Source organism: Budorcas taxicolor, chromosome 25, assembly GCF_023091745.1.
Source record: "Budorcas taxicolor isolate Tak-1 chromosome 25, Takin1.1, whole genome shotgun sequence".
NCBI classification, from domain to species: Eukaryota; Metazoa; Chordata; class Mammalia; order Artiodactyla; family Bovidae; genus Budorcas; species Budorcas taxicolor.
In genome coordinates this window covers 3,110,338-3,137,099 of record NC_068934.1, presented here as the reverse complement: position 1 = coordinate 3,137,099, position 26,762 = coordinate 3,110,338, and the positions used below count along the sequence as shown (strand labels likewise).

General features: G+C 41.4%; 1 protein-coding gene across 1 annotated transcript in view; it reads left to right on the top strand.

The window, feature by feature from the left end:
- Window positions 1-26,762, top strand: part of FAT3 (FAT atypical cadherin 3) — a 646,809-nt gene that overhangs the window by 185,421 nt on the left and 434,626 nt on the right. Inside the window, exon 2 of the mRNA XM_052662057.1 lies at window positions 5,520-5,834. Within this exon, the coding sequence (XP_052518017.1) occupies window positions 5,520-5,834 (315 nt within the window). The remainder of the gene's footprint in view (window positions 1-5,519; window positions 5,835-26,762) is intronic.

Sequence of the window (26,762 nt, the reverse complement as noted above, 5' to 3'; positions counted from 1 at the left end):
TAAAGGGACAAAGTAAAAGCAGATGGGGATGCCTCAGACCCTGGCTGGTAGGGGGAGGGTGTTCTCTGAATCTGAAACTTCCTTGAGGAACAGAGAAGATGGTTTGTTTCCTGGAGGCAGGGACTGAAGGAGCAGGGAGTGCAGACGCCTTTGTACAAAAGCAGAGGGGTGATGGGGTATTTAAGGAAGAAGTTGTCTTCCAGTTCTCCTGGTCTCCAACTATTCCAGCATCTGAGGATCTTCTGAGGGGATATAAAAATGGATTCAGAATAATACATTGAAACAACTTAAATAGAGGGAAGCAAGGAAACTATTGAATTTCCTGCTACTAAAGAGCTGATACCAACCCACTGTGAGGGATGCTGGGGCACGGGATTGCCTTCTTTTTCATGATAATGGGCACATGCGGATAAATCAGCAGGCAGCTCCAGTAATGAAAAGAGAGTGTGTCCCGGTTCACAACTCCAGATTCCAGACCTGACTCTGCCACTCGATTAGCTGGGTGATTTGCTTAAAATTTTCACTTTTAAAAGTGCTTTAAAGCATATGTTTAAATATATTATGTGTCAAATATGTGACATATGAAGTATATTAAAGTCTATGCGTGTGTAGTATGTATATACTAAAATGTATCTGAAGCATTTTGAATACCTGTTTTAAGATTCTGTCCTCCCACAATTGCTTTGTGCCTCTTGGCTCCTCCCATTTTAGCTGATTGCAGTTGATTTTAGTCTCTTGCAGAGTGGTAAAGGTTATAGGGATGACCATGGGTGTGAATGGAGCGACCTGGGTTGAGCTATGAGGATAAAATCCCTGTTCTTGCCCTAATTATCACCACACTCAGCTCAGAACAGTGATCCTTCCTAAGGCCATAAGAGCTTTATACAAGTCTAGGGATGAATAGGAAAAGAAAGAAAAATAGTTATCTGTGTGATCCTCTTACATAAAGGCAAGCAAGGGTTGGCTAAAAGGGATTATGAAGCCCATGAAAGAATTTCATGTTCTCTCAGAAATAAAAGTAGTAAGTGTTTGATTCTTGAAGAAATAAGCAATTTAAAAATACACTTCACATCAACACAGGGGAAGCTGGGTGAAGGTTGCCCAGTTCATTTCTTTGCACCTTCCTATTAGTTTATAATTATTTCAGAATAAGAAGTTATTACAAAACATAAGTGCACTGAGAACTGGGAGTTAATCTTTTGACTAACTGGGAATAAGAATTAAAGATACGTATGTGCACAAGGAAACAGGTAAATCTCTGTTAGAAGTATTTACAAAGAATATACTGCCAGGGTGTTTTTAAAGGTTTTGTGTGTGTGTGTATCTTTTTTGTAACTGCCTCAGAATCTATAATACTTTTCCTGGAAGAGGGACTTTCATCATGTTATGTAGGCACATGGCCACCGAAGCATCCCCTAAACCATTTGTTGACAGTGTTTTTTAGAGCAGTTGTGGATGTTTTGGTGTAATTTTTCTGGGGCAACATATCATTTGACACTTTGGTTGCTCCATATGGAGATATGGCTGGAAAATGATGAGTAGAGTAACCCAGCCTGTAATAGTCATCTGCTTTGAACAGCTCCATGAATTTTTCCTCTCATTTCCAATATTCAGAACTTAGTTGATAAGAATAAGATATATATAGTTGTGGGTTTTTTAAAATAATTTGTTTGTCAGAACAACTATAGCTGGCATGTGCTTCATGCTGGGATCAACTTATTCCATTTCAAACTGTGCACAGTTCTAATAAATAAATAAATACAGTTTATGTACCTGCTTATACTATTAAATATTGTTACCCTAATAATTCCAGTCTGCCTTTATTATACAATAAGAAGAAATAGATGGAGAAAAATTTTATAAACCTAAGCATATCTCAAAGAGTATAAAAAATCCCAACTGTATTTCTAAAGAAGTTTTTAATGGGCATCTTAATAAATATCAACATAAAGTTGGGTACCTCAATAGGGTTTATGTTGTGTATTTCTGTGATAGGTGAAACATGCAGGGAAGGATGTATCTGCATTTGGTATATTCCACCTGAGTCCTCTCTACTGAGCAGCACCCCCAGAAACTTGCTTCTAGAAGCTCACTGTAAACGGTTTTATTTTTATTTTTTAATTGTTGTTCAGTCACTCAGTCATGTCCAATTCTTTGCAACCTCATGGACAGCAGCACGCCAGGCTCCCCTATCCTTCACTATCTCCTGGAGTTTGCTCAGACTCATGTCCATTGAGTTGGTGATGCCATCCAACCATCTCATCCTCTGTCATCCCCTTCTCCTCCTGCCCTCAATCTTTCCCAGCGTCAGGGTCTTTTCCAATAAGTCGGCTCTTGGCATCAGGTGGCCAAAGTATTGGAGCTTCAGCTTCAGCATCAGTTCTTCCAATGAATATTCAGGACTGATTGCCTTCAGGATTGACTGGTTGGATCTCCTTGCAGTCCAAGGGACTCTCAAGAGTCTTCTCCAACATCACAGTTCAAAAGCATCCATTCTTTGGCCCTCAGCTTTCTTTATAGTCCAATTCTCACATCCATACATGACTACTGGAAAAACCATAGCCTTGACTAGATGGACCTTAATAAATAAAGTGATGTCTCTGCTTTGTAATATGCTGTCTAGGTTCATCATAGCTTTTCTCTCAAGGAGGAAATTCATGGCTGCAGTCACTGTCCATAGTGATTTTGGAGCCCCCCAAAATAAAATCTGTTACTGCTTCCACTTTCTCCCCTCTGTTTCCATGAGTTGATGGGACCAGATGCTAATCTGTTACATGGGGAGGAGGTGTAGGCAAAATCTGAGAGCATTTTAATTAGATTAAAAATGGGATGAAGAATACTTTTGGAAATAATGATTGTATTTGTTGTCTTGATGGTGGTGATGGTTCAAGGGTATCAAAACTTACAAATTGTTTTCTTTGAATGTGTATAGTTATTGTATGCCAATTATACCTCAATTGAAAAAATGTAAAAAGGAATGCATAGTAGTAATAAAAAAAAGCAATGGGCTTATATGATTTTAGCAGTCTTTGGAAACCTCAGAAGTGAGTTTTTGCTTGATAGAAAAGCTCATGTGGATTTCCATTTTTTAATTGTGACCATGTGGATCATAATTAGCTGTGAAACACTGAAGAAAGTGAGGAAATGCTATCGCTGGGCATTAGTTGCTTAATATGGTTAATATGGAGCCTTGGATGAATCTTAAAATAATTGTCAACACATTTCACAGGCATTCTTTTCTTTTTGTCCTCAGATTTTTGGATCAGGAATGATGCCTGAACACTGTGTTCCAAGATACTCATTTGTACTTCTATTTAATGAGTAAATAGCCATAAACATATTTCATATTAATGAGAGAGAATTCTAACTTCTAGAGGACATGTCTGATGTTTCATTAAAAAATAGAGTAAAACTTCACTCATATATTTTAATTTACATTAGTGGGTGCCTTTCATCCAAGGACTTTTCAAAATCACCTAAATGTCCAAAGCCAGTAATACACCATCTCCCAGTTTGACAGGTGCAAGAAAAGAGATTTAAGTGATTTCCAGGGACCACAGACCAATTCTGTGACTACAAATCTGTGTGCGTGTGTGTGTGTGTGTGTGTGTGTGTGTACGCAGATGCATGCTGGCTGTCTGTGCATGTGAGCGCATGCATGGTGGGTGATCAGGCAAGGTACAGACAAAGCTGACCTAACTTCTTTGATTTTGTTCCTTGTTGAATTAAGTTTTCTTTTTAATGGACTAACTTTGCTGTTCCCCGAACTGGCCAGATATTTTCATGAAAAGGTATCATGGCCAGTCACAAAGACCAAGCAACAATATGCCGCATGACTGGAGAAGAAAATAATATCTAACAAGACTTTCCATCCCAAACTTCTCGCCTTCTCTCCTCACCCTTACTTTGAGGTGTGGCTACTATTTGCAAGGCTTTGGGGTATTTATTTTGATTCCTCTTGGTTTAACATGTGCTCAGCATCTATTAACACTATAATATGTTGCAAACTTTGTGCCAAACACTTGACATGCATTTAATTCCATGATCACCATAGTATTGAGATATGGGTGATAAAACTAGGCTTGCTGGGTTTAAACACATTGTACAGGGTAAAAGAGGTGGCAAGTAGTGGAGTCTGGATTTCAAAGCGGAACATTCAAGGCAGGCAGGTCTGGGTTCTCCAATTAGCCATGCAAGCTGGAACACGTTACATAACTCACATTTTGGACTTAATGCCCTCATTTATGAAAGAATTATAAAGTTTGCAGGGTTCTTTGGTGGATAACTTTAGAACTAAAACTTCAACATCAGTTGTACAATCTCCCTTTGAATCACTTAGCTGTTTTGAATTTTAGGCAACTCTATTCTGGCCTGTTTCTGGACAGATGCTCTCCTGCCTCCCAAGTGATACACTTGGCAGTTTGCTTAGTCAAAATCTATAGGCCGTATTATGCACCTAATATGGTCAAAACTCTGACAGGAGAACCAAGGATAGAAGATTCAGGCCAGAAGTGGAGAACTGCTTCTTCACCCCATCCGTGGATGTTTTTCACAGTATAATAGTTTACAGGAATCCCATGCTTTTCATGAGTATCCTAATTACTTTTAGAGCTTTTATAAGCTGAGCCCCAGAGTTTTCCCATCGCAGTGGTGAGTACTTAAAGAGTTCTTGCAGTACGCTTCTGCAGCTTTGGTGCTTTGGGTGAGGGCTGTAATGATATTCAAGAACACTGTGTTTTCCTTTGACTTTTCTGGCATATGTTTGATTTCCTGTTTGGCACTTGTTTCAACCCTGAAATGAGAAAGGTGGGAAGGAGCAGGCTGGGCATTTTTCTGCTCCTAATTTAAAATGCTTGTCCACGAATATCCCTCAAAATGGCCCAGAGTTTATTTAGGGCCCTCTGTAGAGTTCTTGAGGGACCTAGAGCTCATGCAGAAAGTATGTTGGTATGGATTATGGTGTCTTCTCTGATTCTTTTGGAATAACTGTGACATTTGATTTGTAGGGGAATTGCATCAAGGAGGCTTATATTTTTGCATGCAAAGCAGTTTCTATCCCAATTGGCTAAAGAACACTTGAAAGGTCTTTTTCACTTTTGTGAATGAACAGATAAAATATCGTGTCCTGGGAAAGCTTTTGGTTGCATAAGAAATCAATGCAACCTCAGGTTAAATGGAAATGTTGGTGTGATTGTGCACTGATTTCCCATGCATCATGGGAAGTGTTTTGACCTCTGGCCCACTCTCTTCCCATTGCTCCCAGTTGTCTCGTGTGTGTGTATGTGTTTTGTCCATGCCGGAAATTCAAATGAAGTATTTGTGAATGTGCTTATACGTTTCAAATGGTGGACGAACTAGTTAATATAGTTTTGTGGAAGATAATGTTCTGATGTAAAGAGAAACATCTTCATTTTTCTTTCATTTGCCATTATTACTTAGCACAGCCGTTCTCTATTGGAGATGCTTGGCGTGGTCTCGTAATCTGCTCTCTCAACCACTCTTTCCCTACTTTCTCGTAGGAGTCATCTCTACTGCAGACATTCTCGATCGAGAGACAACGGGGTCGTACTGGCTGACTGTGTACGCCACAGATAGGGGTGTTGTTCCACTCTATTCTACTATTGAGGTCTACATTGAAATTGAAGACGTGAATGACAACGCCCCGCTGACCTCGGAACCTATTTATTATCCTGTTGTCATGGAAAACTCTCCAAAGGATGTATCTGTCATTCAGATCCAGGCTGAGGACCCTGACTCTAGTTCCAATGAAAAACTGACCTACAGGATTACAAGCGGGAATCCTCAGAACTTTTTTGCCATCAACGTCAAAACAGGTAAGGGGATGCTTGTGTGACTTTTTTTTCAGTTGTTAGCCCACCTTTTAAATTCACAACTCTGGTATTTGCTGTGCCTTTTTATTTATTTCATTGTGTGGAGAAGAGCATCCTTTCTGGGAACAGTTTCTGAAAAGGTGAACGTTCTTCCAGTCTGTTTAAGTAAAGTGATCTAACAGAAATTAAGAGGCTTTCTCAGAAAGCCTTAGGTTTGCTTTAGTCATAATTATAGAAAATGGCTCCTAGACCATTCAGAGCCTAGGCTATGCTGAGTTCTCTGGCTATCTGGCTTTGTGATGCCTCTCCTTCGAGACTTCCTCCCTTGCTTGGCCTTAATCCAGCTCATTATAAATAATCTCCTTAAAGCCTTAACTTTAAGCCCCAGATTGTTGTGATTTCTGTACTACCCATCAATGAAGTGTTATGTTTAGAAGAACTTCCAGTATCTAAATCTTTACATAAAACATATATTTTTAATTTTCTGGGTTTTTGCTTAGAAGTTTCTCGAGATTGCGGAAAACTATACTTGTTGGCTAAGGATCAGAAAGGGCAGGTGTGGAGTTGGTTGAATGTATTCTGAAGCAGGTATATAGCACTGGAAAAAAATGCTTTGCGGAGTAAATCTCAGAAGTTTGTTGCTTTCTTGTGATTTGCTTCTTTTTGATATGTACAAGAGGGTGAAATACTCAGTGAGAGCTGAGATGGATGCAGTTTTAATTAATTGAAATTTAGAAGAATGTAAAGATATTATTGCTGTTTCCCTCTGGGCAAGTTGATGTTGGTCAACAGTTAGGCTGGGTGATGGAAATATGTCAGTGGGATGTGTTCTGCTTTCTTGACAAAGTCCTGATGAAGTTGATAGTTGTTTTTCCTGGCCGTGTTTGTTCGAGTGGAAACATACCGCTGACCCCAAGCATTTTATAAGTGCCAGATTCCCATTAGCATAATGTAAAGAGAATGCCAAGCGTTTTTTTTTTTTTAAACTATTGATTTTTTCCTAACTATAATATGAGTAGGTTAGTCATTTTGTTAAGCAGAGTTCAGCATTTGAGTAGCTTTGAATCCGGATCTGACCCTCGTTTCCTTAGAAGACAGAGTAGTCATCAGCCACCAGTGTCTGATCGAGGCCTCTCTGAACATGAGGAAGGGCCCAGAGAGCTGCAGCCATGCCCATCCCTTCAGCACTGCCTGAAACCCACCCTCCTGCTTCACCTCTCACTGGAGCCAAGGACTCTGCAATATGGTGAAAGAGAAATGAATTCAGATACTTCAGCAAATTAACAAGAAGAAAGGACAAAGACAAAAAAAGTCAAAGAAAAGAAGTTGAGGACATGGCCATCTCCACATTTCACTCCCCTGTGGAATCTGAAACACCCAGCTAGATTCCTAGTCTTCTCTCTTGATTCCACTGGCATTTGAGTCAGTAAGGGCAAACCCAGTGCCCTCTTTTGCAAAAGACACTGCACAAGGCCAATGTCAACTGATCTCTTCCTGCACTCATGGCTGAAATTAAGGAAAGAATACATGTCACAGGGAAGAATTTGGGTTGGAGGTGAAGACCATAGAATGAACATTATTTGCAGAGAGCATGTAGACTCCTGTAACTAAACATGTCTTTTATACAGCTTTGAAAAGTTTATGCATAAATTTTCAGAAAGTCCTATATTATCAAAATTTGGACTGCATTACATGATAGGAACCTTCATCATAGTTATAATTTCCCTGTCCTTGCTGTAGATTTTTAAAAAGGATTTGTGCCAAGAATGACAATTTAGACCAACTTTTCTAATAGTCTAAAAGGGACACATGGCACACTTTGTAATTCTCAGACACATGATAAGAACACATTGGATTTTGTTTCTCCATTTAGTCATTCACCAAGCATGTACTGTGCCTTCTGGTTTACAAACAAGATCTAATTTATAGAGTTATAAACTTAAGAGATGGCTCAAGCTTATCAGGGACCCAAAGGTACATGGAATTAGTAAAATGACAAACATTTATGATAGAGTGAAAGTAGAGTGAGAGAGTGCAATAACTGATTACGGTAGAAGAGTTTCACTCAATATGGGGCGGGTGAGAGTGGTGGTCAGGGCATACTTCATGGAGGAAGTAACATTTGGGGTTAGATGTCCTGGTTTTCAAAACCTTGCTCTGTACATCTAACTGGGAAGCACCATCAACTGCAAAGAAAAACATAGACTAAATCAGACTCTGTGCTTTATGAGCTTGGGAAAGTTATCGAACCTCTCTGAACTTCATTTTTTAGTGAGAAAGGATTGTTGCAAGGGATAGAGAGGCTCTCATGTGAAGTGATTACCAAAGTGGCTGGCACATTGAAACTGTGCAAAAAAGGTGATACCCCATCCTGACTGCTGTAACTGATTACAGGCACATCATTTAATCTCCTAGGGCCTCAAGTTCTTACCTAGAGAAGGAAAATGCCTTGCTTTCTTCATACGAATTGCTCATGAAGTTTCAATGTCATGATGTGTTTGAAGGCCTTTGGTGAACTACAAATCTCCAAAAGAATCATGTTATGACTGTTCCTATTTCTGTTGGGGTGTACGGAACCATGAGCCTGGTGTAACTCTTGTTAAGTGTGTTGCTTTAATAACGCTGTCCATGGAGAAATTTCCCTCCAATTCAACAAACCCTCCAATGAGATGCTTTAATTTCAGGCATACTTTTTGTTTCTCTAAAGCCCTTTGTCTGCAATGGCTACATTAATGTAACATTTTTCAGGAATGCAGGGGAGATGTACCTAACTGGTATATTTAGGTAAGATTTATGCTTTAGATTTTTTTCAACTAGATGTGGACCTGGGTAAACTGACCTTTCTTTCCTCTGTGGTAGAGCTGAAATTTATAGAGTTTCGTTTTGCTTTGGCAATGTGCTCCATAATAAATAAGGATTAAAATGATTAATGCAAACTCAAATAATGTCAATGCTTGGGGTCCACAGCTTGCAGCAGATAACAGATGTCCTGAACTCGAGAAGGAAGAGAGAGACAGAGATTTCTCTGATGAACACTCTGTTCTCTACCTAAAGAACTGTTGTTGTTGTTTTGTTTTTTCTACCAGACCTAAAATCACTTAAAGTCAGTAGTCTGTGGACTTTCTCCAATAATTCCTGTGGCTTAAGAAGGAAAACAAAAGCTGTAATGCTCCTAGGTCCTTTCTGGCTTGTACAGAGAAACCTTGATTGATTCCAGGCTGAGCAGTTGATTTCAATCAAAGGCAGCTTCCAGTCAGGGCCCTTCCTTGGCTTGTCAGTAACCGGAGCCCTGCCCACGTGTTCTGAGCCAGAGACACCCAACAGGCTGGCATTCACCTGTCTCTCTGCGTGAGCAGGAACTCAAATGCTTTCTTCCAGCATTTGTAGTGAAATCCAAGCTGGCCACTGAGTGGTTGTCCAGGCTGATTCGGAGAACAGGTGTGGGAAGTTCCTCTAGGATTTCAGAATGTCTACTGTAGTCTTGTCTACAGTATGGAAACCATTTAGCACAGTGCCAGCATGCTAGCAGTTAGTAGAGCACTCAATAAATGTTGTTATTATTGTTCAGTTCAGTCACTCAGTTGTGTCCGACTCTTTGCAACCCCATGAACTGTAGCACGCCAGGCCTTCCTGTCCATCACCAACTCCCGGTGTCCACCCAAACCCATGTCCATCGAGTCAATGATGCCATCCAACCATCTCATCCTCTGTTGTCCCCTTCTCCTCCTGGCCTCAATCTTTCCCAGCATCAGGGTCTTTTCCAATGAGTCAGCTCTTTGCAGCAGGTGGCCAAAATATTGGAGTTTCAGCCTCAACATCAGTCTTTCCAATGAACACCCAGGACTGATTCCCTTTAGGATGGACTGGTTGGATTTCCTTGCAGTCCAAGGGACTCAAGAGTCTTCTCCAACACCACAGTTCAAAAGCATCAATTCTTCTGCACTCAGCTTTCTTTATAGTCTAAATCTCACATCCATATATGGCCACTGGAAAAACCATAACCTTGACTAGACGGACTTTTGTTGGCAAAGTAATGTCTCTGCATTTTAATATGCTGTCTAGGTTGGTTATAACTTTCCTTCCAAGGAATAAGTGTCTTTTAATTTCATGGCTGCAATTGCCATCTGCAGTAATTTTGGAGCCCAGAAAAATAAAATCAGCCATTGTTTTCACTGTTTCCCCATCTATCTGCCATGAAGTGATGGGACCAGAGGCCATAATCTTAATTTTCTGAATGTTGAGCTTTAAGCCAACTTTTTCACTCTCCTCTTTCACTTTCATCAAGAGGCTTTTTAGTTCTTCTTTGCTTTCTGCCATAAGGGTGGTGTCATGTGTATATCTGAGGTTACTAATATTTCTCCCTGCAATCTTTATTCCAGCTTGTGTTTCTTCCAGTTCAGCTATCTCATGATGTACTCTGCATAGAAGTTAAATAAGCAGCGTGACAATATACAGCCTTGACGTACTCCTTTTCCTATTTGGGACCAGTCTGCTGTTCCATGTCCGGTTCTAACTGTTGCTTCCTGACCTGCATACAGATTTCTCAAGAGGCAGGTCAGGTGGTCTGGTATGCCCATCTCTTTCAGAGTTTTCCACAGTTTATTGTGATCCACACAGTCAAAGGCTTTGGGATAGTCAATAAAGCAGAAGAAGATGTTTTTCTGGAACTCTCTTGCTTTTTCCATGATCCAGCGGATGTTGGCAATTTGATCTCTGGTTCCTCTGCCTTTTCTAAAACCAGCTTGAACATCTGGGAGTTCACGGTTCACGTATTGCTGACGCCTGGCTTGGAGAATTTTAAGCATTAGTTGACTAGCATGTGAGATGAGTGCAATTGTGTGGTAGTTTGAGCATTCTTTGGCATTGCTTTTCTTTGGAATTGGAATGACAAGTGACCTTTTCCAGTCCTGTGGCCACTGCTGAGTTTTCCAAATTTGCTGGCATATTGAGTGCAGCACTTTCACAGCATCTTGTTAGTCATCCTGTATTCCCCACTAGAGTTGTTTGTGTAAGTTACAAGCATACTGCTCCCCAGATGTGTATACACACACACACACACACACACACATATATACATGTAGATATATATAGATACATATATATACACACACACATATGTATTCTTTTTCTGATTCTTTTCCCTGATAAGTTATTATAAGATATTGATGGGCTTCCCTGGTGGCTCATTGAATATGGTTCTCTGTGCTATACAGTAGGTCCTTTTTGTTTATCTATTTTGTATATAGTAGCATGTATCTGTTAATCCCAAACTCCTAATTTTCCCTCCCTTTTCCACTTTGGTAACCATGGTTTTGGTTTCTGTGTCTGTGAGTCTGTTTCTGTCTTGCAAATAAACTCATTTGTATCCCTTTTTGGGATCCCCCTGTAAGTGATATGATGCGCCATGACACGGTGCTCTGTGTCCGATGTGCTTCACTTAGGGTGATAAGCTCTCGGCTCATCCGTGTCGCTGCAGTGGCTTCCCTTCCTAGTCAGTGTGTAGCACGGGAGCCTTCCGTTGGGTTTTATAAAGTGTTAAGTGGACTGCTGTGTGCCACTGCTATTCTAGACCTCAGGCATTGGTGGAATGGATGATAGAACAGAAGTATAAGACATTACTGCATTTAGGGGATTTATTCTCTTGGGTAAAATAGGCCCATCATGCATACAATGCATTTTAGCAAGAGTGTAAGGCAGATTATTAATAAAAATAATAAATGGCCAAACTCTGTGGAATATAAGCTGTGAAGAGAGTAATACGTCAGGCCATGAATACAGAGTTCAATGCCAGCTGGAGTGGGAGAGGATGGTGTGAGGACTTGAAGACCCTGGAAGTGGGAGGCCTGAGGAATGGATCAGTCTGCAAAGAGAGAAGTGAGAAAATTACTCCAGGGACTGTGGACACGTTAAGCTGACCTTGAACGCCCATCCGTTGCTACTTGAGCTAGTTGGAGAGGCTTTATATCATTAGAGAAGGAATTTTAAAAGACTTATAAATGTCTGGAATGTTGGAAGATGTTCAAAGTAGCAACTATGCACATCTCTTTTATTTTTGTTTGATAATATTTAGATTTATTAAAGCCTTGGGTTTTATGTCTACCTTCTGAGAGGCCTAGTAAAATAATTTTTTAGGGAGGAAAAATCATGCCTAAGAGAAACCCCTTTATTCTTTGCTTTGCCTCTGTTAAACATCCAACCAGGGTTAGCTTATGCTGTGTTGAAACCCTGCATCTCTGGAAGTGAGCCTTGCTTAATCCAGACCTTTTGATGGTTTATTATCCAGGGCATAGACTTTCTAAACTGCTTCCTGCAGTTGTGAGATCTCCTTTTGGTCTGTGTTCTGGCCAATGGCATCTCCAGCTACCTTTGAGAGGAGGTGGAGGCTCAGCTTTCTTTCACTTTGTGTGAGCCTCGTGGCGTTGAGCTGACCAAAGAGCCTGGATGTGTAGGACGACTCGCTGCCATCTCTTCTCAAGGGGAGTTGAGAGAAAGAGATTCTCTTCAAAAGCATGTCTGCTGTAGGAATATATCAAAGCCTAACCTTACCTATTGATTCCCTTGGGCTTAGACAGTTTCCCTATACAAATGGGAGGGATAAATTATTAAAACATTGGATGTCATTAGTTTCTGAACTAACTCTAATCAGCTTGGGACTTCCTGTGGTTCATTTGTTAAGACACTGTGCTTCCTGCTTCCACTGCAGGGGACAGAAGTTCGATCCCTGGTTGGTAACTAAGATCCCATGTGCCCTGCAGCGTGGCCAAAATACATACATAAATAAAAAGCATCAGTGTGCCTTTTGGTATACGGTTTAAGACAAACCTGGAACATGCTACCCAGAGGGGTAACTGGGAGAGGAAACTCTAGACCATACTTCAGCATGATGATAATTGCTTGGTAAGCTTGTTAGACTACAGATTTCTAGGGTGGAGCTCAATAATTTGCATTTCTAAGAAAGTCCTCTGTGATGCTGACAATGCTCCCCTGAAAGCTTGGTTCCCAAGCTTCAGGACGTTAGTATCCAAAGAGAAACAAAAGAGGGAGGTAACACAGTGCTGAGGGATGCTCCTGAGACAGGGCAACCAACTCTATCCTTTATGCATACATTCTTGCCTTCCAGAGCTGGGATTCTGAGCGTTGGCCATGAATGCAGTGTGCTCTCTGTACCTACCCCTACAGTCAACTCTCATATCAGTCAGATGCTCTCTGTTTTATGAAGTAGGGAAAAATGAAAATCCTGTCTCTTTAATGGTCCATGAGCAAAAACATTGTGATTCCTAAGACTTGTGGTTAATAAAAATCTGGGCTATATCAGTGTTTGGATACCTTTTTATTATTTCCAAATATATAGAATTAAGCAGAAACCATTGCTAAATGGAATTCAGAACTACTTTAATGTATCGACAAACCTTCGGAATTAATCTATCATCATAAAAAGAATGATGACTCAGAAGACAGGGGTGCTCAAAAAATAATCTAACATCTTAGGTAAACTAAGCCTTCTGTTGATGCCCAGCTCCTTTCGGTGATAATCTGCTTAGGAAAATACTTTTTCCTGGAAAACAGAAGGGGACCTTGCTTTATAACATCAGAGATTAAAACACACACACACAAGTTGAGGAACAAGGGGACAAATATTGATGCTTTTTCTTTTGAGTGAACATTGCAGAAATCTCTTATTACAGTCTCGTGTTCCTTATGCCTTCCTAGTGGAAAGCTAAATTCTCCTGAATGGGGAGAAATGACCGCTGGGTGATGAGATGATATTCATAAGTCCGGGCACAAAGTAGATAATGCAGAGAATGAGTATGTATGAAACTGTAAATCACTCTCGCCCCTTCTTTCAGCCATGAAAGGAGGCCTTGTCCTATAGAACATTAAATTGTGTTCATTTAATCCAACAAGTCCAGTAGAACAAATCGGCCTCATGCAGATTTATCACAGGAGGTTATTTAAATTCAGCGGTGACCTTTGCCTCCCTGTGAATGTGCTTCACATGAACAAGGACAAAGGCAACTTTTCTGCACTGTCGTTGTGTCTCTGGGGAGACTGTGTGTTTCCCCATGAGATCAACTCGCAAGTGTGGACTGGGGGTTTGGGGTGGTTCTGAGGGTGCAGAGGGCTTGCTGAGGAGCGGGCGGGTACACCACAAGGAGGGTGTGTTTTCACCTAGTGTGGACTCTGGCTGTGCCTCCCTGTGGCCTGATTGTTAGAATGGCTGTGAATGTAAGTACCGATTTCAAGGTTACGCAGCTTCAATCCTTTTGACATTGCAGACTGGGTAAGTCTTTGTTGTGGGGAGCTGTGCTATGCGTTATAAGATGTTTAGTGACATTTCTGGCTTCTCCAAAATGCCACTAGCACCCCTTCCCTGTGCTGTGACAGCCAAAATACCTCCAGACATTGTCAAACATCCCCTGGGGTAAAACTCATGTGGAATATTTGGAACATATTGAAAACCATTGAACTCATTTGACATATTTTCTAAGACGCTGTTTCGTATCACCTTAACAAAAAAACCCTGTGCCAGATGAGTGACTAATTAGGGAAGTGTGATGGTGTTGTTAACATTTTCAGAAAGTGCCTGTGTGCATATATCAATATATAAATACAGTTGCATATATATTAATAATAATCAAATGAAATAAAATGAAAAAGGAAGAAATCCAAAGGTGCCTCTAATTTTCCTCTGACTCCAGGTTGCTTGTATTTTAAAGATTTTATGAGTATTTGAAATCAAATTTATTGGCAAAAAAAGAACAAAACAATAACTTCTAGCAGAATGAAAGTGAATGAAACTATCGTTTTTTTAACTCTCAGTATTTGGAGAGGATTTGGCTGGTGACAAAATCCTCATCAAAGTCAGTTTTGTGCAGCGTTCTTCAGGAAACCACATCAAGAGATTATTTTGAGGGTCCCAGGGTTTATTCCCTTGAAATATTTAAGCAGCTCCATATCCTGTTTCTGCTTAATGTCAGCTTTCTAATGGATAAACGTGTGGATTGTTTCTTCCCTGGAATAAAAGTGGGTGAAAAAGAAGAACCCAAATCCGTATGCCCTCAGCCGGGGATTCTGCAGTCCTGTATCTAGATTTGGGCTCTCAGAGATTTCTGTCATCTCTCCTAAGTATGCAGTGTTCATTTATAAGCCCCAGAGTACTGCTAGATTTGTGGGAACTCAGAACCAGTGTCTGAGATCATCATCCCCGGATACACCATAGGATAAAAAGACTCTGCTAGGTGAGAATTGGTGTCTCTATAAGTATTAGGAAGGAAAACTTTGACCACCAAAAGTAAGTCAACTTTTTATGGATGAGGCTGCTAGTTAGGCAACAGCATTCGATTCTTTGAGTTAATATGACTGTTATTTGGGAAAAGGATTTCAGGTGCTGACTTCTATGAAACCAATTCCAGGGAATTTTGGGCAAAATGGGCAGAAGCCTGAACAAGCACAAGCTGGAAGGAAGAAATGGCTGTCTGGGAACAGACCCTGGGCATCAGGTGGCTCAGAGGCCCCTCCCCGAGGGGATGCGTGCATGCTAAGTCCCTTCAGTGGAGTCCAACTCTTTGAGACACCGTGGACTGTATCCTGTGACCATGGGATTCTCCAGGCAAGAATCCTGAAGTAGGTTGTCGTGTCCTCCTCCAGAGGATCTTCCCAATCCAAGGACCTAACCCCGTTCTCTTTTCCCTCCTGCATTGGTAGGCGGGTTCCTTACCGCTAGCACCACCTGGGCTGGATGCTTGTTCTGCCTGCTGCTTACTCAGCGGTGCTGCTGCACGGAGAAAAGCTATGACAAGCCTAGACAGCGTCTTAAAAGCAGATTCGTTACTTTGCCGAAAAGGTCCGTCTAGTCAAGGTTATGCTTTTTCTAGTCATCATGTATGGATATGAGAGTTGGACTATAAAGAAAGCTGAGCGCAGAAGAATTGATGCGTTTGAACTGTGGTGTTGGAGGAGAAGACTCTTGAGAGTCCCTTGGACTGCAAGGAGATCCAATCTGTCCATCCTAAAGGAAATCAGTCCTGAATATTCATTGGAAGGACTGATGCTAAAGCTGAAGCTCCAGTACTTTGGCCACGTGATGCAAAAAGCTGGCTCATTAGAGAAGACCTTGATGCTGGGAAAGATTGAAGGCAGGAGAAGGGGACAACGGATGGATGGCATCAGCGACTCAATGGACATGCATTTGAGCAAGCTCCAGGAGATGGTGAAGGACAGGGAAGCCTGGCATGCTGAAGTCCACGGGGTCACAAAGACTTGCACACGACTGAGCTGCTGCTCGGCCTCTCTCGTCCTCCAGCCTCCAGAGAAGGGATGGGGGAGGGGCAGGTTCCAGATACCCAGAAGATGCCCATCCTGCTCCTGGGACTCAGCTGCTGGCATAGCTGTTGCTGGAAATTACTGACAATTATTTGGGAGGGGGATACAGTCACGTAAATAAAGCAGATGATGGAGTTTTATATATATACATATATATAAATGAAAAAAAGATTGATTAAAGTCATAAATTTCCCTTTTATATCTTTTATCTGGGCATTAACTCCGCAGCAGTAATTTACTGCATTGGTTTATTACTTTCTTCTGTTCTGAGAGAAACAGTGAATTTTAATTGAAATCACTGCCCACTTCTCTTCATTCTTTCCAGACATTGTTAGGGGGACTCTTGCATATTCCCTGGTGTGTGCCTCCTTCCTCCAGGGGGTGACAGCAAGAAGAGGAACCTTAACCAGGGAAGCCAAATGCGGATCTGCTCTGTGCCCCAGCCATGCCCGGGTTTCCACAGATTAACTAGTTCACCTCTCATTACAGTCCTGAGAGGGCTTCCCTGGGGGCTCAGTTATAAAAGAATCTGCCTGCAATGCAGGAGCTGCAGGAGCCTTGGATTCCATCCCTGGGTCAGGAAGCCCCCCTGGAGGAGGAAAGGGCAACCCACTCCAGTATTCTTGCCTGGGAAATCCCATGGACAGAGGAGCTTGGCAGGCTACAGTTCATGGGGTCGGAGAGTCAGACATGACTGAGCGCACACACACACAGTCCTGGGAAGGAAATGGGCCTGTGGGCACCTTGGTGACCTGCCCAAGGTCACCCAACTGATCGTGCAGAGCTAGGATTGCTCTGATTAATGGTCCCCAGAGCTGTGGACAAATGCCACAGAATGTGAAAATGTGAGCAGCTCGGGGAATGCATTAAGGATCTGAGGACTCGTGCTCAGTGAATTCTTTCAGATGAGTGTACACACACTTTATTTTGTATGCATTTATGGGTTGGATTGTGTCCCCCAAAAGACATGGTGACCTCTTAATTCCCCTCTACACATGAATGTGACTTTATTTGGAAATAATCCCTTTGTAGATGTAATCTAGTTAAAATGAGATCCATGTATGTGTGTGTATGTGTGCTCAGTTATGTCTGACTTTGTGGTTCCATGGACTGTAGCACACCAGACGACTCTGTTCACGGGATTTCCCAGGCAAGAATACTGGAGTGGGTTGTCATTTCCTTCTCCAAGGGATCTTCCTGACCCAGGGATCGGATCTCTACATCTGTTGAGCCTACTGCCCCGGCGGGCAGACTCTACCACTAGCACCACCTGCACTTTCCAAGTGGCTCAGATGGTAACGCAGCTGCCTGCAGTGCAGGAGATCTGGGTTCGATCCCTGGGTCGGGAAGATCCCCTGGAAAAGGAAATGGCAACCCACTCCAGTATTCTTGCCTGGAGAATCTCAAGGACAGAGGAGCCTGGTGGCTACAGTCCATGGGGTCGCAACGAGTTGGACACGACTGAGCGACACACACCCACCGCCACCTGGGTAGCCCCCTATTGCATGAGGATGGACCCTAATTCAGTGACTGCTGTCCTTACTAGAAGAGGGACGTTTGGGCAGCGAGACCTGACTCAGAGAAAAGATGGCCATGGGGCTGGCGGCGGAAGTTAAAGACATACTCCCACAGGCCACGGAGGGCCAGGGGTCCTCAGCACCCTCTGCAAGGCAGGAAAAGCAGGGCCAATCCTCCCCTAGAGCTTTCAGAGGAAGGCGACTCTGCCGACTCCCCGGCTTTTACCCTGAGCCCTTCAGTGTGGTAACACATGTCTGTTGTGTTCAGCAGCCAGTTTGCAGTTCTTGGTTATGGCAGCCCTCAGAGACTCCACCGGAGACCGTCGAAGGGCACAGATGGGAAGGCTGAGTTCTCCTAAGGGTGGAGCTAGCTGGCATCACCAAGGACTCCTGATACCATGCTTTCCTTGTTACACCAAACGTTAACAAGTTAGCAGGGCTTTTTTTTCAGCCTTTGTTCAGGTTTTGTTTTTTGTTTTTTCCTGTTGAAGTATAGTTGACTTACAACTTTGGGTTACTTTCAGATATACAGCAAGGTGACTCAATTATATATGTGTGTATGTAAATATATGTTTAAGCTAAGTCACTTCAGTTGTGTCCGACTCTGTGTGACCCTATAGATTGTAGCTCACCCGTCTCCTCTGTCCATGGGATTCTCCAGGCAAGAATACTGGAGTGGGTTGCTGTGTCCTCCTCCAGGAGATCTTTCTGACCCAGAGATCAAACCCTCATCTCTTCTGTCTGCCTACATTGGCAGGTGGGTTCTTTTATCACTAGCGCCACCTGTAAAATATATATATATATATATACACACACATATATAGATACATATTTTAGATTCTTTCCCGTTATCAGTTATTAAAAATTTCTGAGTATAGTTCCCTGTGCTATACAGTAGGTCCTTGTTGTTTATCTGTATTACGTATGTCAGTGTGTATGTGTTAATGGCAAACTCCTAATTCATCCCTTTCCCCCTGCTTTCCTGTCTGGTAACCATAGTTTGTTTTCTATATCTGTGTGTCAGTTTCTATTTTGCATGTAAACTCATTTGCATTTTGTTTTTGATTCTATATATAAACCATACATGGATGGACCTAGAGATTATCACAGAAAGGGAAGCATGCCGGACAGAGGAAGACAGGTGTCATGTGATATTGCTTATATGTGGAACCTAAGAATTTAGCAGTTTTTGAGATTGTTAACCCAGGCTTTAGTTAGATCTCTCGTTTTTGTTGTTTGTTGTGCAGTACTTGTGATTTGGTTAAGTTTAATGATTTGGGGGAGTTCTCACAGGTATAAGGGATTTGATGAGAGATTTCTGTGGCCTTAAGTTGTTATAATCATTTCAGGATGCCTGAGAGAGTATCCATGCTCTCATGCCCACGGGACCGACTGTGGGAGGATTTTTATGTGAGTCACAAGGCCACGTGGAAGTTACTGCTGAGCATCACTGGTGTGCTTCATAAATGAGAATCTCATCAGAGCCTCATTTATTTGATCACTTTTGAGTCCTTTAAAGTAAATTCTCTGGAAGCACTTTCCTTTCAAAGCACTGGAACTTCTACCTGAAAAGTAGCTGCAGGATGAGGTGTAGCTTCACCGCTGACCTTGAGAACCCAACGTCCAGTTTCAATATTGCTGCCACTTTACATTCTGGTCTTGGCATTTGCTGTCATATTAAAATGACTTTGTTCCCAGCTTCTCGACATTCTTATAAAAATGTTCAAATGTTTTAAAAATACATAAATTTTATTCACATTGAGGTAGATTGTTCTAGGAAAGCATATGGAAATCTGACAATAAAATGACAAAACCAACCTGTGGTGAGTTATTGATAGCAGTTTCATGACTTAATAGCATAAGGACCAGTGTCTGTTTAGCTCTCTGCCGTTTATTCTCATGATCAGGTTTCTAATCATGGGAAGAGAGAAGCCAGGTAGAATAATGTCCAAGAGCTTGGGCACTGGAATCAGATATGTGTGCATTTAAATCCTAGCTCTACCACTTTCTTAGCTGTGTGAGGTTGGGCACATTACTTAACCTCGCTGAGCTTCAGTTTACTGCAAAAATGAGAGTACATTAAATAATGAATTAGCTTGCCACCAAGAATAGATGAGTTAATATATGTAGAGTACTTTAGTAAGAATTTAGCACATAGTAAATTCTCAGTAAATGTAGAATGATGTTGTTTTCACATGCATGGAGTTTATTTTAGCTAATTTGACTTCCACATTGTATGATTAGTCTTTGAATCTCTAAAACACAGTGATATTGAAGGGAGGGAAAGAAGGGGACTGACAGGAGAGAAAGCATAGAAATACAGCTAACCAGAACTTGGTGAACATGAGCATTGAAAACCATCTTTGTGACGTGATGCAAAGTAGCATCAGACTTGAAATCTCACAGAGAAGATAGATGCATGTGTGCTCAGTCGCCTAGTTGTGTCTGAATGTTTTGCAGCCCCAGGGACTTGGGGTTGCAAAGTCCCACTTTGTAACCCCCCAGGCTCCTTTGTGCATGGATGTTCCAGGCAAGAGTACTAAAGTGGGTTGCCATTTCCTCCTCCAGGGGATCTTCCCAACCCAGGGATCAAACCTGAATCTCCTGCATTGGCAGGTGGCATCTTTACCACTGAGTCACCTGGGAAGCCCCACAGAGAAGATTCCTTGTTATAAATGGCTTTGGAGGTATATGCCTAGCCCAAAACTTCATCCCTTTTCTCTGAGTACTGACCACCAGTCCTTCCCTCCTTGACCCTGGCACCAAGATTCTGTCTTCCTGAATTTATTATTGGGATTCACATGTAATCTCTGGTTGTGGTGGAACTGAGGAGTTGTAAACCTGACAACTGTGGGTGAATGTTTGTGTCCCCCTAGAATGCATATATTGAAACTTAATCCCTGGTGTGGTAGTATTTGAAGGTGGGGCCTTTGGGAAATAATTCTTTCATGATGGTGGGGCCCTTATGCAGAGGATTTGTGCCCTTAAAAGAGAAATCTCAGGAAGAGCCCCCTCCCCTTCTGCAAAATGAGGATGCATCTAGAAGACACAGTCTGCCAACCAGGAAGTGTGGCTTCAGCAGACCCTGAGTCTCCTGCATCTGGACCCCGGACTTCCAGCCTCCAGACTGTGAGAAAGAAATCTCTGCCGTTCATGAGACACCAAGCTGACGATGTTTTGTTAGAGCTGTCCCGATGGACTGAGACAGAGGCTGTGAGCATGAGGCAGCTGAGGGACAGACACACAGGCTCTGGTAGGCTTGATAGGCTCTGATAGGAAAGCCCTGAAGCCTTTCCACTGGTTGGCCCAGAGGTTAGTGACATGCAGCTGTGCTCTTTGCCCTTAGATTCTCTAATGGGCCCTTCAGTAGTAATACATACTTTTTCCAGCAGAGTTTGGAGTGTCTCTTTTGTAAATGAAAGGACCACAATAGACTATTGCTGTGGAAACCAGGTGAAGAGCAGGGCTTGGGACAAAAGAAACGTTCTTCAATATCAACAGTGCACACAGGTTAAAGACGAGAAGAAGCCTTTAGATTTGGTAATTTGGGGAGAAACCAGTGAAAGGCATTTGTCTTTTTAAGTCACATTATTGCTAGGATTGTTCATCGGCATTAGCTTGAATGTTGACCACCACTTTGCATCTTTTATTTGTGGAATTCTGAGTCATGACCTAAAATATTTGTGGTCTCCAGCATGTGCTTGAATTAAACCCTGTCTCTCTTTATTAATAGTTCTCAGAGGGATATTAGCTGGCTTAAATTTTATCTGTAGGAAAATTTGCCAACAATTTTGTTAAACACACATTATCCTGTTTTAGACAACCCTGTTAATCCTTAATGTTTGGAACAAGATGTGCACGATAACCACCTGTTTTCTCATAGTTTCACCCTGTGAAGTTCACCAGATACACCCGTGAGAAGCAAGGAATCTTCCTGGATTGGTACCCTGTCTTGTCACATGCTAAACTTATGGCAATAGACAAGTTTCTTAACTTCTTATGACCAGGTTGTTCATCAGGAAAATGGGGATACTGAATTGGTGCTAAGATTTAACAGATTTATGTACTTTATAAAGCCTTAGCTTAGCCTTGTACAAATAAAATGCTCAAGAAATATAGTATGAACTGCCATAGTCATTATTAAGGGGCTTCCCAGGTGGTGCTACTGGTAAAGAATCCCACCTGCAAATGCAAGAGATGCTGGAGACGTGGATCCGATCCCTGGGTCAGGAAGATCCCCTGGAGGAGGAAAATAGCAACCTACTCCAGTATTCTTGCCTGGAAAATCCCACGGACAGGGAAGCTGGTGGGCTACAGTCCACTGGGTCGCAAAGAGTAAGACACAACTGAGTGACTGAGCATGCATGCATTGCAGTCATTATCAAATGCATTCAACATTTTGCCTTTCATCAAGATATGCTTATAAAGAATACTTTCTTGAAAACTGACAAGAATCATTTGTAAATAGAAGCCTTGAGGGAACTAGATACATGCTAAATGTTTCATTTTTAATGAGTGTTTGCTGTATACCAGTGTCCAAGGACGCTCTTCTTTAGGATCTCACAGTGCAGAAGTATTTCACCATCAACTGTCACTCATTTCTGCTGTCACACAGCTTGAAAATGAAGAGATTAAGTAAATATTATTAAAGGCTTTCATGGGACATTTTTTCCGGCAATAATAGATGGTTACAATATTTATAGGTTATTTTCGGAAGGAAAACATCTGAGAACATGAGTGAGGAAATGTAAAATAAATACATCACATTAGAAACAGACTATTACAGGCAGAAAACGCTGAGCTTTTGCCAATGCACCGTTTTTAAATATGTTGCCATTACAGATACTTCAGTTAAGGAAGACAAATCCAATTTTACCTCCTACCACTTTAGTTAATTTCTCTGTAAAATTTCCTGTTTTATAAAGACATACTTCATCTTGGCTATGTACATACTAAATTGTTCATTTTTTACTTAGTTAAATTGTTTTCTGTCACAGTGAGAAATGCTTTTCTCTGAAGAAATGATGTTCATGCACGGGAAATAGGGTTATTTATTAAAATGGTTTATTACGAAACTAGATTTAGACATATTTCTCTCATTTTGTATTTAAGTGTTTTTAGTGCCCAATGAAATGACTTTTAGTGTAAAGTGGGCTTTGACAGTCCATCCCCAAAGTCTAACTTTTACAGTTAATCAAATATACTTGGTGGATTTATATTTACGTGCATATGTTTAGAAATATCAGAGATGGTTTCAGTTGATCACTATCAGTGCTTTGCTGGGTTATCATAATTAGTAAATGGCTTAAGTTATTTTGTGTTTTCATTCCTGTCTGATTTAATAAGGCTTTGTGGTTTGGGGATTCTGTACTTAGGTGTGAGAGGAACAAAAAGAAATAAGAAATTTCTCAGCCTTCTAAAAGAGTAAACTGTGTGTTTTTATAATATTGAAAACCACTTTTTAACAAAAGCAAGGCGTATGTTTGGGGTTGAATCCTGAGGTTGTTACTGAAGCTGTGTGTTGGAAGTTTAGTCATATCTAGTAACTTCCAGGATAGTGAAATTATACAGAAGTGGTTTTGCATATAACTGAATTTTAACCCTTTAACTTATCTGCAAAACAGAAGTAGACTCACAGACATAGGAAGCAAACATATGGTTACCAAAAGGGATAGGCGGGTGTGAGGAGGATGGAGATAAATTAGGAATTTGAAATGAACATATACACACTCTACTATGTATAAAATAGGTAAGTAACAAGGATGTTCTATATAGCACAGAGAACTATACTCAGTATCTCATAGTAACCTATAATGGAAAAGAATCTGAATTACTTTGCTATATAGCTGAAACTAACACAGTATTGTAAATTAACTATACTTCAGTTAAAAAATAAAAAAAAATTTAAGAAAACACCTCTGGGTTCCGCGTCCACTTTCCGAAGCGTGTTAAATGTATCTTTCAACTTGCAAGCATGGTAAACTTATATTGAACATGATGATGCCAGCGGCTCTGGTGTCATGGTCCCACCTGGGGCTTATGTTCAGGGAGATCCCAAGTGTGGTTTAATGCTCTGATGGCACTATCTGAAAATTCTTAATAATTTTTGAAGAGGCTTGGTGCTTTCATTTTACACTGGGCCCTGAAAATTATGGAGTCCATTGTGGATGCAGGGTTTCCCTCTGGACATCTGATGGTCGTCTAGGGCCATCAAACAGACTATTGTTTGCGCCTGCTCATTTGGGCTTCCCAGGTGGCGCTAGTGATAAAGAACCCACCTACCAGTGCAGGAGACTTAAGAGACGCCGGTTCCATCCCTAGGTCGGGAAGATCCCCTGGAGGATGGCATGGTACCACTCCAGTGTTCTGGCCTGGAGAATCCCATGGACAGAGGAGCCTGGGGGTCTATGGTCCTTAGGGTGACAAGCAGTCACACATGACTGAAGTGACTTAGCACGCATGTGCCCGTGTCTGAGCTCAGCTCGCCAGCACTGGCTTCTGTTGTCAGCATGCCTTTCTCTCCCAGGGCTCTGCCTTCTAATTTGCTGCTTCTCATCTGCTGAGACATCATATAAATGAGGGATTCGAATAATAAGTAGGTTGAGAATCACCAGGCTTTGAAGGGTGACCTTGAAGACTCCTCCCCCGGAGTGAAAATGCACAGCCCCGTAAATAGGCTTCGTGGTGTCAGTTTTAGTGATCACAGGCCGTTTTTGCTCTTCCCTTGGACTGACTGCTGTGGTGAAGAGGCCACTTCTGTATAAACACCAGGTAAGACCGTGCAATCCTGGTCCATTTCTATTAAAGGGAAATTGTTGGCAACATGCTCTTTTCAAAGCCCACTTAATTTTCAGAATTAATCATAGACAGAAAGAACATAAGTGAGGTTTCCTTCATGAAACTTCCGTCACATAAATCTGATGAGCTATGAAGTTTTCCCTGTTGATTTAAAACACTATACATTTAAAGATTTTAGATAATTTAAAACACTTTAGCTTTTTAAAGTGAAAGCACTTTAGATTCTGGTAATTTCTGTCCTTTCAAATTGTCCATGTACCTTCAAAGCATTGTTCTTGCTTGGTGGCCTCTTATCCTAAAGGAAACCATGTTATACTTTTAAAAAATTATAAGTACATTTGTATATCACAGCATTCTGCATGATTTTCTTTCTTTTCTTTTCTTTTTTTTTTGACACAGGTCATAGTTGCTAGGTTTTCCCTACAACCATGCAACTTCATTTTTCACAGTCTGCTTGGATTCCTACTAGCTCATCTTTGCAGTGATTTCTAGTTTTCTTCTGCAGTAGTTTTTTGCTTTCCAGCATCTAAGCTCTGTCTGGCAAAAGCAAGCAAAACCACGTAAATATTCTGTTATTTCTTAGGTTGTTCATAGTAGAAAAAATGTGCTGACATTTGTATTATAAGAAAAGTCTTCAGTGTGGAAAGGGATGTTTCTTGTTCATCATCATCTTTAATTTCATTAACGACTGATTTATATTTGCTATACCGGGTCTTCCTTGCTGCCGCCGTCTGTTGCTGGTTGTGGTGAGCGGAGGCTGCACTCCAGTTGTGCGCACTGGCTTCTCGTTGCCGTGGCTTCTCTTGTTGCAGAGCACGGGCTCCGGGCACTTGGGCTTCAGTGCTTGCAGCCCATGGGCTCAGCCGTTGTGGCTCACAGGCTCTAGCGTTCAGGCGCAGTAGTTGAGGCAAATGGGCTTAGTTGCTCCCCGGCATTGGGTGTCTTCTCGGATGAGAGATTGACCCCGTGTCCCCTGTGTTGGCTGGCAGATTCCTAGCCGCTGGACCATCAGGGAAGTCCCTCATCACGTTTACTTCTTCATTTATTCACCATTCTGTGTTATTTATTGAGCACTTACTGTGTGCCAGACACTGCAGTAGGCTCCAGAGTACAATGGGAAATGGGAAGTTGGTTTCCATTTGGAGAACAGTGCTTTAGACACAGCAGAATTCTAAGGAAATGTGGAAAGAAGGAAAAGAAATGCATGCTTTGGGTAATATGTGTCATTTGTTAATATTGCATAGGGATTTCTGAACTCCTCTTGTAGCAAAAAGCACTTAAACGTTTCTGAAATCCAACCATGGTTGAAATTCTCCTGACTAATTGCTTTTATTTAAACTCCCATTTGACATTTGAACTATTTTCAAAATGTCATCTCTGGATTCACTTGCCTCTGAGAAATTGAAAGAAATTTTATGTTGACATAGCCTTCAAGTCATCAAAATGTACAAAGTCCTGAAAATTTCATGTGTTCATAAAGGAAAACTAAGCAAGTTAGTCTTTTGTACAATCTGTTTATTCTAGGTTATCAAAGTGCTTTGGAAATTGCAGCTTCAATTTTGTGCCAGGTCTTAACATTAACTGATGTGGGCATGGTTAAAACAGTGTCACAGTGACCTACCTCTATGACGCTGTCCTTCTATTACGTTGGATTTCAGTGTGATTTGACATGTGGAGGGGGAGAGCAGGTAATTATTTGGGATATACCTTTTACTTTCATAAACAGGAGGAAAATGGGAGTTGGTCTTTGCTAATAGATGTCATAGTAATAATTATGATCATAATTATAATTTATATGATGCTTCACAGATTTAAAACTCTCACACATTTTATTTATGATAGGCTTAGAATAACCTATTTCACAAGATAAAAGTCCACCTAGGTAACCTACAGAAAAGTTCTCTAGATTTAGAATTGTATACCTCAGAATCAAAAACAGTGGACAAATCTCGGTTACTAACCAATCCTACTTAGACTCTTTATTTTTGAGGAAGGCCAACCATTGTATTGAGAGTTAAAATAAAGAAAGGGTTGGGGTAAAAGTAAGGCCAGTTGTCTATAAACTCATTAGAAACAAATTATTGGAAGCAGTGTGTTGTATATCTATGGATTTGATCTTTATCATAAACATCACAAATAAATTCAGTAGTCTCTGGCCTCCCATGAGTTGATATTGTTTTGTCTTGACTCATGTAATAATTATTGACGTTGGTGGTGGTTTAGATGCTAAGCTGTATCCAACTCCTTGTGACCCCATTCACTGTAGCCCACCAGGCTTCTCTGTCCACAGGAT